We start from the raw sequence: 16,033 nt of genomic DNA, 5'->3' as shown, positions 1-16,033 counted from the left end.
TAATTGAAATCTATTAATTAATCATTGAATACTAGAAGAAAAGAAAAGAACTTGTAAAGAAAAGAGGCATTGTCAAAATCGTGAAGACGTGTACGAAGTTATGTAATGATGTCAATTACATAATCCATAATTGGGTTAATTAGAAGACGTAACACCGTTCGTTACTTTAATTTAATTTACAATTCAAATTAAATTGTGTTACAGTATCAATACATCAATTCGTTAATATTTAAAAGAAAAGTCTGCCAATAAGAAATCTTTCGCGTATAATTCAAATGAATTCTGAAAGATGCGAAAGAGTTATTGAGAACGCGTAAGGAATAAAAAGAAGATACTCAAAGTGATTTCAGTGCAGGAAGTAATGCAAAAAATGAATCACGTGTATTGAAATACTACAAATCATCAAGTGAAAGGAAGGAGAAGAACAAGAAAGTCAGTGATGTATGTATGTTTTGTCTGACCAATGGCGTAACTAATTGTAAGCTTAAGAAATCTTCCAAAAGATGTATACTATATTGCGTCCAATAAACAAATATTTAATGGATTAAATGCACAAAGTATTTTATATTTATTTATTAGTACAAATATGTACTGTTTTATTATATTCTATACAATTAAAATTATAATTTATACGTATATTAATAATTGTATAAATGCATTTGGACGAACAATAGAAAGATTTCTATTTTGATAAAACTATGTACCAAAAAGAGATTATTTAATAACATATAGTTCAAATCCATTTCACATACATTTCAAAATATACCCACTTGTAAAAAAAATATATGTTATATTTTAACATTTTCAATGTTATCTATTTTTGAATAAAAATAACATTAAACCTACAATTTTAGTTAAAAGTGACAAAACGAAAAAGTTTTTAATCTATTTAAGTAGATATCACTTATATACAATCGCTATTTTTAACAAAAATATATCTGTCAGATAAAAATGAAAAATTCTTTTTCTTTTCGAATATTTCGTTGAATTTCATTGAAATTAACTCGACATTTACTGTACCATTACGCTGTTATACAGTGCCATGCAAATGTTCCGAGCAACATAATGCAAAAAATAACTTTTCTAAAAGTTTTCCCAAATACGAACTTTAGAAGTTAAATGACAAAGCAAAGGTTCACTTGTGGCTGCAACTAGCTACGCCAATGTATACTGCAATTGTGTAGAATGTACTGAAAAGTAGATGGACGTGTACATACATAGGCATAGCAACTGCAGTATTTTGAACCAAACATGTAAAATATTGAACATTTTGTTAAAATACTTAGAGTAATTAAATCCATTTTGTACAAGGACTCAATAATATTAAATTACACTTGTGCATCGTATTATATCTCTATACTATATATTTAAATTTTTATTTCTTTATTCAGAAACGTAAGAACTACATTCAAGTTCCATAAGTTTAATAATCTTATCATTTTCTTACGTAGATACTATTGTTCTACTTCCATATTTCGTGGTTCAATCACAAAAAAAAGTATTGTGCACTTAATATAATATTTTGATCGAATGTCCAATTTATAGTATCGCTAAAGTGTTTGGAATCACTCACATTGATCACGATTTATAAAAGAAAACAAAATGAAAAATAATGTAGTTTATTAGTTCTCGTCTTTAATAAGTTCGTTCATTAGGAGATTTACTCAGCTTTATACCTATTGGCAATAATATTTTATGGCTTTTTCGCCCGGTTGATAAACTTCGAACGCGTTCGCTGACTCACTATGTGTACGTTTATCCCATATAAAATTATTTGATTGCACGTAAACGTCACAATGTTTCATTTCCTCGCTAAACAATTTATTTCTTATAGTATTTGCAATTTTTAGCTGTATGAAATCAAATATGAGAATCGAAAATTAATGGTTCTACGTCGAGAATCGAATCGATAAGACAATTACTTACGACAAGTATAAAATGACTAATGGAAAACGATTGTATGCAAAAATTAGATGCACGATAGTTACTTTGCATCGCGAAGCTTATCTTTGAGACTTATTGCAGAAGAGCTGAAGGTATCATAGCGTGCAGGGCAATACACTGTGAAGCGACATGAAGAAAGTGGTTCTATTCTGTCTCGAAAACGGCCCGAGAGGCTTAAAGTAACGATCCAAGGAGGGGATCTGAGAATAAAAGTGATGTTTAACATCGCTCGCAAGAGGGATAGACGACTTCCACAGAAATTCAGGCAAACATGAATACTACCCGAGAAACTCCACACTATCCGTGAGCATGGTAAAGTGTAGATTAGTCGCTTCTGGATTGCATGGTCGTGTTGCAGCATGAAAACTACTCCTGAGACCACAAGATAAAACGAGGCGGCTACGGTGGTCTAAAGAACATCGTATCCACGATTGAACATAGCGGGGTGTTTATTCTACCACGGTACTGAAAATATTACAAGAGCTATTGTAACAGTTCATTAATTGAGCAAAATTTTAAAACAAAAATCAAAAAGAAAGGATATTACACGATATATAATTTCACGTAGAGTTAATTTAAATTCGAACATTGAAAAGGATATACGTGTTCTTTTTAATTTAGATTATTCAAACGGTCGTAATTGGCCTTGGAAATAATTAAAAAAAAAAAACGAAGAATGGAAACACTTTCTCAATTCAAATTGCTAGTAGCATTTCGTACTGTTTTATTGTCGTTGCTACGATGTCTGCTGGTTCTGCAATTTAAATCTGTCGAGAACAGGCATCGTCGTACTCGTTCATTCTTCTTTATTTGGAAAACTCCCTCGCTTTCACCAATTCATTCACATTCACTCGCGTGCAATGTTAAACGTATAATGAAAGGATTTGAAACGTGGTTCTTCGTACGAACAATTTATATCAATCAATTATTCACAGAAATTTTATTGTTTTCATTGACAAGTTAATGTGCACGCTCAAAAAATTTCAATTCTTTTCCAATCTACGGAATGTCACGAAAATTAATACATCACTTCGTCTAACACCTTATTTATAATAATGTATACTAAAAATGAAAATAATAGATTCAATATTTTACTAAACAATTACAATACCAATATAATAATTTTGCAGTTAAATTTACATATAAGATATAAGGTCAACTTCAAAAAGGCGAAGGAATTATTTTGAAAATTTGAGTCTAAAGTGTATATTTTATTTGTTAACAATTTGCAACGCAAACATTCGAATATTTTTGTCAGCGTTTGTAAGTCAAATTCAAACGACCAATTCGTATACGTTCGACAAATTTCTTCAACTTGCATTCATAAAACATAAGAAATAATACTTGATAGGAAATGTAAAAAAATATAACATCAGTTTGCTTAAATAATGTATCGCCATCGAATGGTTAAAATTCTATAACTCGAAAAGGAACCATTTTCGAGCATGCGTTTATATATTGCAATATTTTTTGAACATTACAATGAGTAAAACATATTTCTAAAATTTGCACACTTATTTTAGAAACACCCTATAAACATGAATAAAAGAGAACGAAGCTTACACGACGTATCGACCAGTATAAACAAATTGTTGAAGAATACTGTTTATTTAGATTCGTGAAACTAATATTCGAGAAGGTGTTTATATATACAAAGAATATAGTCATGAATGAAACGCCATGATACGAGTTCTACTTTATTCTTACGCTGAAGAATGTAATTAATACCAATGGGATGCTTTCTACAAGATTTCATCTGAACTCTAACAAACGTTGAACTATGTAGTAGTATGCAGTTGAACTACGGTATACGCGATTGTTTCCTGACAAAATTATGCACCATTGTATACGCGATTAGAAATCTGCAAAAACAAACTAGTGAGAAGCGGAAGTTAAAAGAAACTGTATTTTGCTCCAGTGAAAATATTACACGAACTTATTCACCTTTTTGATTTATTTCGATACTTCTAACTCGTTTATGCACAAACAATTTACAATAATTACCAGTACAAAAATTCTCATTCGAAAGTGAGAATTTCTACATTTAGTTTGAAATGTTGATATATTGCCTCTCAAAATCTGACGAATCATTTATTTAACCATTAATTCATGGCTACAATACGGATCCTAGTTTTAGGATCTTGAATAAAATTGTTGTACGATAATCTATAATTAATATTTACCGCAACCTTTTCATATAATTGAGTATAACGAAAACAATACAATGTTTCTAATACTACGCTCAAGATCTCTAAGATAGCAACAGTCTTCATTTGTGCAACTTCCCCTACCAACCAAGTCGATTCTTTTTTCGATCAAACTATAACGTTTTACAAGTATATATATATATATATACACAACTGTATTTATTATTACATCTGAATCGGAAAACTCTATTTCACGTGGTACTTATCCATGTTTAAGTTCGTGCAATTTTTAATACACGGTTATAGTGATTGCACATCGATCGGAAATTATTATTGTTTCAAGTAATTAATCGTTCGTTTTGATACAGATAAGTTGTAAACAATATTGTAAATACATGTATAGGAAGAAATCCGTATCTTTGTCATGGAAAATAAAATGCATAATTACCCGTGCATTAAGAACATGAACTTTTAATTTCCCCGTACACGTTACGCGTGTCTCCTTACTACACGTTCAAGTTGCGATCCCTAATGTAATTTACTTACCTTGGAGGGTTTATCCATGATACGATAAGTGAGCGAGTCGCGATGACCGGTTGCGATGACGGCGCCCGCCTTACGAGACACGCATTGCCCCATATAGATTCCCCAACCTTGTCCCAGCACAACCTAAACATCGCCAAATAATAATCAAATTATACCATTTATAATCTTTATATTAGTATAAATTCATATTATATACACCGTGTAGATATTAGAGAGGTAAACAGAGTAACATTGTAGATCAATGTCCTCAGTAACCTCTGATTTAACCCTTTGCGATCTACAGTTACGAAAGGCGTGACTATCGCGACTCTGCTGTAAAATATTAACAAACATCGTGTCACGTAAAAATACTGGTTTCGTGGACTGTCGTCGAATCATTGCTCGTGTAAAAATAAAAGAATATACAAAGTGATTCGTGTAAACTGACCGACTGAGTCCCAAAACTTGAAGAAATATAAAAAAGAAAGCTGTCTAGACAAAAGTATTCTGTTTGGATGTGAAGTCAAAGTCATTCGAAGATCAGTTTTATTCTTCAAAAACTTCAGTATCATATGACAAATAAGGGTAATGAATTCTGAGAATAAAATTATACGTATCGATCCTAAAACGAATAGTTTCCGAGATATTCGGTTATCTTTTGAACTGTAATATCGCGTAGACGTCCCATCGTCTTGGTGTAAACAGTAGACAATGTTTCAACGTTGCTACAGAAACTGAATATCTCGAACAAGTTCAACGTTAGGTCGTTGACACAAGGTCAATCCAGGTCAAATTCTAATACTTCGGTAACTAAATATCGCGAAAAATATTAGTTTTATGATAAATGTATAGTTCGATCGAACGAGAGTGAGGTCTGAGGGTGAACACATTTGGTGGGGAAGGTGAGGTCAGAAACTTTCACTATATAGACCTGGAGATGGGTAACTGATGTCCTCGCGAGTCAAAGCGCTCGTTTCAGTTCAGGAGCAATCGTCAGACTACAGCCAGAAATGAGTAGAATTTTATTCAAATAATAGATGACGAATAAAAACTCTGTACAACTACTTGTCTGCAACTTCACTGAACCGACAATTATTCGAATAAGCTTTATTCGTTCAATATAAAATATAATTGAATCAATGAATTGACGAACATTGTCCAAATTTAACCATTTTCAAATAATATCGAAACTATAAATAAAATACATAGAACTACACGTTATGATTAAGAATAACACAAAAGAGTATCCAACAGACGATTAGGTAGATTAGGGACTATTTAGGTAGTCCCTTAAATTTAACAAGTGTGAAAAGTTGTTTCTTCAAATATCTCAAAACGTGCTTTTTGGACTTGTACTGTTCTTCAATTCATGGTTCAATTTGATTGTATAATTCAGATTGCAATTTTGATGGAACAAATAATACATCAAACATTGTTTATCCAAGTAAGTATTTTACCCATCAATGACCACTGCTACGAGTCAATTGACGTCACAATAAGATACGAGGGGTGGGAGCGACTACAGGAAAGGTACACTTATTATTAGTAAAAAAAAACCTGATTACATTACTAGGGATGCACAGTCGTGAGGTACGCTTAGGAAGGGACCCCTTATCCATTAACGGTAGCCATGCATCTATAATAATAGGGCTTGGTTCTTTTTTTGCCGAGTGTATCAGCGCCTAACATTCAGAATGAATAGCGAAGGGAGACATGCTGATTACACTCGCCAGTTTACGCATGCGCATGTGGAACCTTACTCTCGTTTGGCCAAGCTATAACTCGACACTTTTATTCTCAGAATTCATTTCTTTACTGGAATTTTTTCAAAAAATTGAACATTCCACTCAGAAAAATTTACATTCAAATGATTTTACCGCTTCTAGCCACAAATTAACCCTCTTGTCCTGCAAGATGTTTTACTCTGAACAGAACATTTCTGTGTAAACAATTTCTTGATGTCTCTTTCAGTTTCGAAAATAACTAAATTGGTCATTTAATATGAATCATTTCATTAACAAAAAAATATCGTATTATTATACAAACTTTCCTCCAGAAAAATTATACGTTTCAATAAAGAAAAGTGACTTTAGAAACATTGAGAAAAGATATGAAATTTACAGGCTGCGCCGTAATTAATTTTTAGTTTTTAATTTTTAATTTAATGCGATTTTCTGCAATTGAAGTTTGATGTGTTTTTAAATGCCTGTTTAAATAAGAATGTCGAAGAATAGGACAATATTTTTCATTATAGAGCGACATGGCACGTCATTGTTATGTAATCGAAAGTTGGCAGAAAGGCTACAAAATCCATATCTTTAAGTGGTCGAAACAATGTATAGTAATACCTGACGAAACTTTTCCGATAACGATCAAATTGTACTATACAGATTTCTATACAAACTATTATATAATTTTGTACACAATTAATAATTTACGATCGAGCAGTATGTGTGGCGTGACATGGTCATTCTGTCGTCGAGTTAAATTTTAAGTCACACCTGAGTTAACAAACGTTGGCGATTCATTAATAACCATGACTAGACGCGTTACGTCGTGAACTAAATAGAAAAAATGTCGTGCGTTATTTTTGCAGATATAGTTTACTTCTATTGTCAATAAATTGAATTCTATAACACGAACGATTAAAATAATATCGATCTTAATTTTGAAAGTTAAAATTAACTTTAATTTAAGGTGTTTCACGTAAAAAAGTATGATATTAATAGTGTTGTTATAGTAATTCAAACTCTGTTGCAGTATCCGAAAACCAAACATTTTCAACATTTTTCAAACTTATTCAATATTTCAAGTGATACTGAAAGCGACATCCCATTATGCGAAGAAAACATTAACTATTCTGATGAAAAAGTGAGCTTCGAAGTATACTTTTTATCATTATTTGTATATTACTTCACAAACTAAAATATTTAATTTTGTACAGATAGCATGTAAAGTAAATTGCATCGAAATAAATTATATTTGCTGGCAGTTTATTGCATATAAGGTATAAACCGCAAAAGGTTAAAGTATTATTAATTATTTTAGAAATCATTATCGTAAGTTACACCCCATAAGATACAAAGTTAATTGAATAAATCGTATCCAAATCACCGAAAATGACCGAAAACCACCATTATATTTACCACCACTGAGAAATTCTTAAAGATTAAATTAAAGATTAAGGCGATAATAATACAAACAAAAACGCGAACTAATTAAGAGATTAATGCAAGTAAAAAAAGCATGAAAAACTGTTAACTTAGTGAGTACTAAAAACCAAAAAAGTGTGTGAGTATGAAACTATTAATATTAACTAATATTAACTTAATAACTTAAATTAATAATATTAAATTTGTGCACATGTAATATAAAATAGAAATTTACAGAAGAAAATTCTAAGTGTTTCAACGAATAAACTAAGTAGCAAGTTCAATTGTTGTTAAGCAGATAATACAGATAATTCTGAAAGTCTTTTAATATATTACTGAAAGGAGCAAAAGTTTAATAATTGATTGAATATGACAAGAAGATTCAATAACGCATTCAATCAGTACTAGTTATACTATTAACTTATTTACATTATACCTTATTTGTGTTATTTGTATTATACTTCTCAAAAAGAAATTTTTTATGTGCTACTACGTTTAATATAACCAAGAAAGAAATACATATTGAACTACTTCTAAAAAGATAGAAAAGTTATAAAATTGTTACGTAGAGATATTACACCTAATGTAATATTTTAGTCACTTCGATTGTAAAAACAAACGTCACACTATGGCTAGTAAATCGGACTGTTAAATGGGTATTAATTTTTCTTAGAAAATAATCACCTTATAAAATTATAACATTTTTCTTCAAAATTGATTTACCTAAATATTAACAAAATTCGTAATTAGAGATTATTTTAAATACGTGAACAAGTCGTTCTAATAAACAAGTCATGAAAAATTGCTTAATTTTATAAAGTTCCCAAATAACGACGAAATGATGAAAAAAACTTTCAACATTTTTAATTAAAGGCCCTGGTTTGAATATTTACTCCTTTTACATCTTAATATGAGATAATCTTTTTAAAAATATAATAATACGAAGATATATCCGTATATAACACTATATAACAGTATAAATTCGGTAGTTGAATAACTGCTCGCCTGCCTATTATTTCCACAGTTCTATTCTTGAACTCATGCAGAAGTAAATTGGTCGGATTCAATTCCTCACTATATCCATTTAAAGTAATGTCACATAATTTGCGCTTTCCCCTTATACGTGTTCTCAATGCAGGTTAACAGTTCACCACAGATATCATCGGGCAATTGAGTACTTTCATTGGTACGAACGGAAATACTCAAACCCTAACAGCGTGTATTCACATATATACACAAATGAAAAGGACCCAATACATACATATGTAAGGATAAGTGGTACACCATATTGCCGTGAAATTATGGTGTCTGTCCAGTTTCGAGACAAAAGACATATATTGTTTCTGCATTTTATTAAGTTTAAAGTTTTGAAAACGTAATTGCAAAGAATTACGATGGAATTAAAAAATTGTCGAAGTTATAAAACCATCAAGGCTAAACATTAAAACTATTTTTTTCGAAACATTTTTCAAGCTCGATAGCATTGTTTGGTATCTCAAAATAGAAATAAATATGTATACAGACTGATCCCATTTACATCGATTTTGATGTCAAAAGAAAGTTTTAGACAATAGTCGAAATATTTTGAGGGAAGCATAATCTGATGTAAATAGTGTCCTCGCAGGTAGAGGTGTAGAGGAAATATAAAAACGAACATTGTTTTCTTTTTCATGAAATCGGATACTTTTTAATTCGTTCATCTGTGTAGCTTTTTATTCCGAGTTGTATCGTAGGAAGAAACAAAGATTCTGGAAGGAATTGTGTCTCGTATTGGGTCAGACATTTTTTCAGCTTTCGAATGAACTGCAACTAACAAAACAAAGTTACTCGACGCTGTTCGCATTCCCATTAACCTACTTGTCAGTTAATACGCTTGGTAAATAATTACTTAGAATATAATAAAAAAATATTGTTACATTGCTCCAATCCTTATACAACGAAATGCGACTGCTGGAAGATAACTTGCGTTCAAGCAGAAAAAGAATGAAGATGTACTCTACAAATCTGTAAAGATACGGTACGAGGAACGGCGCGTGTGGACTTTATCATCGAACGTACAACAATAAGCAAATGGATAAAACACACGTGTGGTTCAAAGAAAAAATGAAACTTTCTTTGCATGTAAAATTCAAAAAACTTCGACGGCACGCGAAAACAAACAACCAACGTGCACACTGCCAGACCAGCCATGAGTGACTAACCGCAGACACTCCTAACAGGAGACACACTTCTAACTATTTTAATCTCCAGAATTCCAAGGAACCTGCATAGATGTGTGATCTAATTATAATTCCAGTAATATTCCTATACATTCCCAAATATTTACCGATTCAGAAATAGCTTTGAAATAGTACGAAACGTAAACAGAAAATAATCTCACAGCAGTGGTCACATTGATACCTTTATGCGGAGAAACTTTTAAATACAAGAATTTCAAACATTATTTTTACGAAGTGTCCGGTTTGTGGATTATAAACCATAGCAAGAGAATTAAGAGATTAAAACAATTTATGTGCTTATAACGAACAGCATTTCTTACACTTTATAAATAAATTTGCGTGCTCGTCACAAATTAGGTCGCTGGCAATTCTGGCAGCACTTACAGGTTCTTCTTCGTTTTCTGGCAGTATAGTCGTGACATATATAACACGATCCAGCTACTTTCTTTTTCCCGACTGGTCTGTTTAATACACTTTCGACTCTTAATTTTGCGAAAAAATGTCTTGTTAATTGTATAATCGAGGATCACTCTTCGATAGTTCGTGCACTCTATTTGCCCCCTAAAACAGTTATACCAGGTAGACAAGAACAGCAACATCGAGTATATTAGAGAGAAAAAATAATCTAATAGCAATAAAAATACAATAGCTGTCTATTAATTTGTCTACGTGTACCGTATCATCTTAACATTTGACTCAGCGTGTCGACGCCAGAGTTCGTTTTGTTTTACATAATTTCTGTTTCGTTGTTCTAACCACAAGCGACTCCTGTGTACTTCAAGGATAGCACTGTGACAGTCATATTCTTTTCCGGTATATATAAACATAGAAACCAAATAACATGGAAAAGTTTTATACGATTTGAATGCTACCATTTCTTTTAGAACGTATTTTTCGTTTACCTATCGTATTGATAATTATTAGTTTCCACGATACTTTCTCAAAAGAATTTTCTACCACGAATTATTGATCTCTATGTTATATAGTATATATAGTATGTCCAGCACGTATATGTGTGAACTAACGAATTCGATTTCAACGTCGAATTATAGTTGCAAATATTCTTTTCCTTTTGCTAAAATCACTGACAATAGTACGTGGTGTGTCATAAAAATATATAGTTAGTATATACAGTTTACCTAAACAAGACACTTAAATTACCTAGATACCTCAATGTATTGAGATATCTAGATGTATTCTCAAAAATTGAGAAAGATTAAGAGAAAAAAACGAAGAAAACTTATAAATTTTCGTTAGGTGCCCTCTGTTTTGTTTCGATAGTAAAGTGCAATAAAAATCGCAATAACGCCATTCTCCAAACAATGTGTTCCCTGATTAATCTGAATAATCCAGATTCTACTGTATTATCATAAGCTTACTAAGGGTTTGAGTAATTCGAATAGGTAATACTCCAATTGTTTTAATTAAAGCACACAAGCCAATTCTATATCATTAAACTTGAATATTTTCTTGCTCGTCGAAGTAACATCTATCAATGTAATACGAGTTAACAATGCTACGTAATAGCGACAGTGTTGTTACCATTACTGTTGGAAGTGTTCGAGAATTTGAACATCGAGGAGCTTTCCTGAAGATGCTTGGCAATTACTTTTAATCGAAGATATTCGTTTAATAACGAATATCTATATTATTGTAACACAATTTGTAAATGGCCGAACGGATACAGGTGAGAGGTAGAACCTTAGCAAGGAATTTAACCTTAAATACATCAAATCAATGGTGAAAGGTAGCGGTGTGTCGTGATTCCGAGATGTAGGACGATAAATGGCACTGGCCCAATTCACCACATTCGGAGCATTCTGAATGCACGAACCGAGTGTTTGGGAAAATACCAATTTCTTGCACGTGAGAACATTTCTCGACATTCGAACATTACGAATTGTTCAATATGAATCTTCCTAAGTGATTTACCGAACCCTTTGAAATACGAGAGCTTTTAATTGGATAGCAGTATATCGTGGAAACTGAGGACCACACTACTGTTACCTATAGAATCGATAGTTAAAAATTAACGATTAACAGATTCAATTGATATTTTTTGCAGAATATCTCAAAATCATGACACGATACGAAAAGGAAGAACTTATAGTGATACGGTAAAACCTCGATAATTGCAGGGAAACGCGGCTGAAAATTCCTGCAAGTACAAGTATCAAGGTAAACAATCCAATAAAAAATTACATGTATACCATCGATATGATTATACTTTTACTGATACCAGTTCCTTCCACCTTTGACACTCGTTGATAAGTAATCATTCTTTTTTCGTACTTGTCGGCACAATGCAACAAACGAGGTTTTCATACAATCATTGAGATTGCATTTATCGAACTTCCATTGTATGATATATCATTCGTTATTATTGGAAAGTGCAAAGTTTTCTAAGTTGCAAAAATTATGATTCTATTGTTTGATATGCTGTCTTAAATTTTAATTAGTATTGCTACCTAACACTATTACTTTCTTTACTTTCTATACATACATATTAAACTTATCTTCGGAAGTAAGCATTTAAGGGAAATTTGTATTGCGTTCCCTTCACAAATCAATGAACAACTTTATATTTTAGAGACAAAATTTGTACACCAATGAATTAAAAATTAAACGTACAAGGACACGATTTCTAATTATAAATTTAAATCCAGTTTTATCGAACCGAAAACGAAATATTTTATAAAAATTTGTATGCAAGATTTTGTTTATATATAGTAAGAAGCGTTATTTTTCAATATGAAAAAGACACATTATTTTATCATTTATCCAATTATGGCATATTATCTACATCATTTGTAACTGTATCTTATTTCCTTTAAATGAAATCTACAATTATTCTCTTCCTTAATTCTTGCATACGACTCTGTTTTCGTCAAAATATTTCCTTTTGAATAGATACGTTCATGATATACCATAATTTATTCTCACTTTTTTGTTTTACTATTTTATTTGGACAAAATAGTCAGCTACATAAATTTAATAGTTTTAAAAAATAATTATTGAAGCATTGTTCCAAATGTAGATAATTATTAATTACTCATAGGTAGATAAATATGACTAAACTATAATTCCGACTCATTAATCGGTTTTCCAAAGTATATCACTAAAAGAGAATCTCAAACTTGTGATCGTGAAGTAATGTTTACAATATCGATATTAAGATTTCATAATAGTACATATTTGAAAATATATTGTAACTAAAAAAAATAATGGTAATCTGTCAAATTTTGACGTTTAACGATTAAACTTTACTGACATTGTTTTATCCTTTTTGTACATACGTGATATCGGCCTACGTTATTCCAAATTTATGTATTTACCTATAAAACAAATTCTTTGATCGAAGTAAAAGAACCTCACAAATTTTGTACAAATTTAAATTAGGTATTACCACTCAAAAAGGATGAAATTAACTAAAATTGGTGCATAAATGGAAATAGACTTCTGCAATATTAAAAACATGTGATCGGATAAGATTTGATTAAAAATTGATAAAAACATTTTAAAGTTTAAACATCTTTCCATTGTAATAGCTTACATTATTATTCTATATAACATAGGCTAATATACGTTCCATTTTTTAGATGAATGAATTCGAAGCCACATTAAAGAGACATTGATTTCGAAAGTTGAACAATTAGTGGAAAATCAGTAAAAGACGTAACGGAAAATTATAGCAAAATAATAGCAATATATGTGAGTATATTTTAACATCTATTCCTTTCAATATAACGGAATTAAAAAATTAATTATAGAAAATAATAACGAATAAATTTCACTATAGTAACATATTCCTTACCATACGTTAGAATTTTATAATTGAAATTTATGTCGATTAATTTAATTGTAACATGATTTAACGAATGTATTTATTGTAACGTGATTAACGAATAATGAATAAAGCTTACATTATTTTTACATATTTCGATATTTCAGATTTTATTAATATAAAAATTAAACCAAACAATTAATATGCTCCACACAAAAATAACAAAATTCCTACAATGTCAATTTAGAAAGATAAGATTAATATGATAAAAGAAGTTCATCTTGCACACCAAGCAAGAAACTATCCATTGTTTCATAAGCAAACTTTAATTACAAAAATATACGTGTGTAATAGTATATAGAAGCCGACACAGCGAGGACAAATAGCTCACCATACTGATTTTATAAATGATAATTTATAGATTTTTAATTTAACGTATATGATATTTTATTAATTAATTCGTACCAATAATTTAGAAAAAGGAATTATTTATTCACGAATTTGAATAAGGATTTATAAGGGGGGATACCAGAATCCGCATTGAGATATTTCAGATGGAGGACCCTACCCAGTTTCACATCCTGCAATCGATACTGACCGAAATATTGAGAACTGGATGCATCGCATGAGAGAAACTCTTAGCACTGCGTATACATTAAAAAAAAAAAAAGGTAAAGTTCATTGAATTGAGAACTGTTAAATCTTATATAATACTTAAAACCGGTATACGTTCAGTGTTCACACGCATCCCACATACGCACGCGCGCGTTCATACATACGCACCCGCAAACGCCACGCACCACACACGCATACGCACGCACACATACACGCCCATATACAATTCGTTAGTCATGCACTTTAATTCTCCACTTCGTTTGAAATTAAACATGGTTTAACCAACTGGAACGTTCTCAAAATTTATTCAAAGTGTAAATTAATTTAAAAAAATTAATATACACGCCGAAATTTGTTCCGGCACGATACAACCACTGTAAAACTGTATGTTAAATTACCTTACCAAAATGTAAAGAATTAAAAAAAAAAGGAAAAAGAGTGAAAGATTTTGTTAGTTATCCATGGAGAAGATAAAAACCTTCAAGTATACTGCGCATGCACCTTAACCTTTCATAAACACCTCTTTGCCAAAAGTACTTGAAAATCGTATTACAATGCACTCGTGTTTACTCACAGAAATAAAATTCCGTGTGGCCTTATGCCTGGCTTGTTGTATAGCTGTCTCAAAAACACTGTAAAAAAGTAAATCCCTTTTCATATCAAAACTTGTCAGAATGTTGTCAAACCTTGCCCAAGATTACGTCGAGTCTTTTCTTTTCTAACGATTTGCAATGAATATCGAACATAAGATAATGTGCAGTGTGCGTATGCAAGATTGAAAGATTACATTTATCATTTACATATGGAAAATTATCGAGCTTCGTATGAAGTAAATTCAGTTGTCTTCTTATCGTTCTTTTTCGCGACATTGTTACGATTAAGGTATTATTAAATGTATGATCTTATTCACTAATCCGTAATTAATATTCAAGTTCAAATATAATCAATTTATGTTTTAATATCTAGATAAAAAATTAGATAAAAAATAATCAAACAATTTAAAAATATTTCTGTGTCCGTGTATAAAACTAATTACAATACACTCAATAAATATTTGAAAGATTTTAATCAAAGAAACCTATTAACATATTGATAAAGCATAAAGAGTACAACGCGAAGCATTATGGAAATTATGTCTTATCTCGATGGAATTTCATTGATCTTCGATGTAAACATGATGGAGATACTAGAAAGTGAAGGACAAAATCTTAATAATATTATCAATAGTAAACTCACCTCCCCTTGCAGAGTTAAATTTCTCAGGTAGTTTACGTGAAATCGTGGTATACATCACAAAACTTAACACTGACACCTACGAATAACAACGTGCCGATCGCGTGATGCGAGGATACGGCCAGTATCCTCGATACACAGTACGTAACAGAACTACTACACCACCTGTCACTCAGCATATTCGATAGTACGAAACATGCGTCGTGATGTCATAGGCACCCCACCAAGTATCAAGCACCAATGAGCACGCACCGGACAGAAACTCGTCTCTAGAATCTTTACTAACACCACCTACCGTGCAAAATCAGAATTTCAATTCGTTTCAGATATTATACCCCTTGACTTGTTACCTCGTAATTTTCATGCGAATCTAATAATTCATTTAATCATTTAAATTGACAATATTTAATTACA

At 31.2% G+C, this 16,033-nt stretch overlaps 1 protein-coding gene across 5 annotated transcripts in view; it reads right to left on the bottom strand.

The window, feature by feature from the left end:
* LOC143144832 (uncharacterized) overlaps nucleotides 1-15,745 on the bottom strand; it is a 115,465-nt gene extending 99,720 nt beyond the window's left edge. For 4 of the 5 annotated variants that reach the window (XM_076307636.1, XM_076307639.1, XM_076307641.1 and 1 more), the window contains exons 1-2: nucleotides 15,623-15,745; nucleotides 4,638-4,760 (exon numbers count right to left, since the gene is read on the bottom strand). In XM_076307636.1, the coding sequence (XP_076163751.1) occupies nucleotides 4,638-4,730 (93 nt within the window). In that variant the 5' untranslated portion in view covers nucleotides 4,731-4,760; nucleotides 15,623-15,745. Of the gene's footprint in view, nucleotides 1-4,637; nucleotides 4,761-14,960; nucleotides 15,019-15,622 lie in introns of all 5 variants that reach the window. The other variant, XM_076307637.1, reaches the window with a different exon arrangement.
* Between the last annotated feature and the right edge of the window lie 288 nt (nucleotides 15,746-16,033).

Source organism: Ptiloglossa arizonensis, chromosome 3, assembly GCF_051014685.1.
Source record: "Ptiloglossa arizonensis isolate GNS036 chromosome 3, iyPtiAriz1_principal, whole genome shotgun sequence".
In the NCBI taxonomy this organism is placed as follows: Eukaryota; Metazoa; Arthropoda; class Insecta; order Hymenoptera; family Colletidae; genus Ptiloglossa; species Ptiloglossa arizonensis.
Note: the sequence above shows the minus strand (reverse complement) of the source record. Positions and strands in the feature narration are given on the sequence as shown.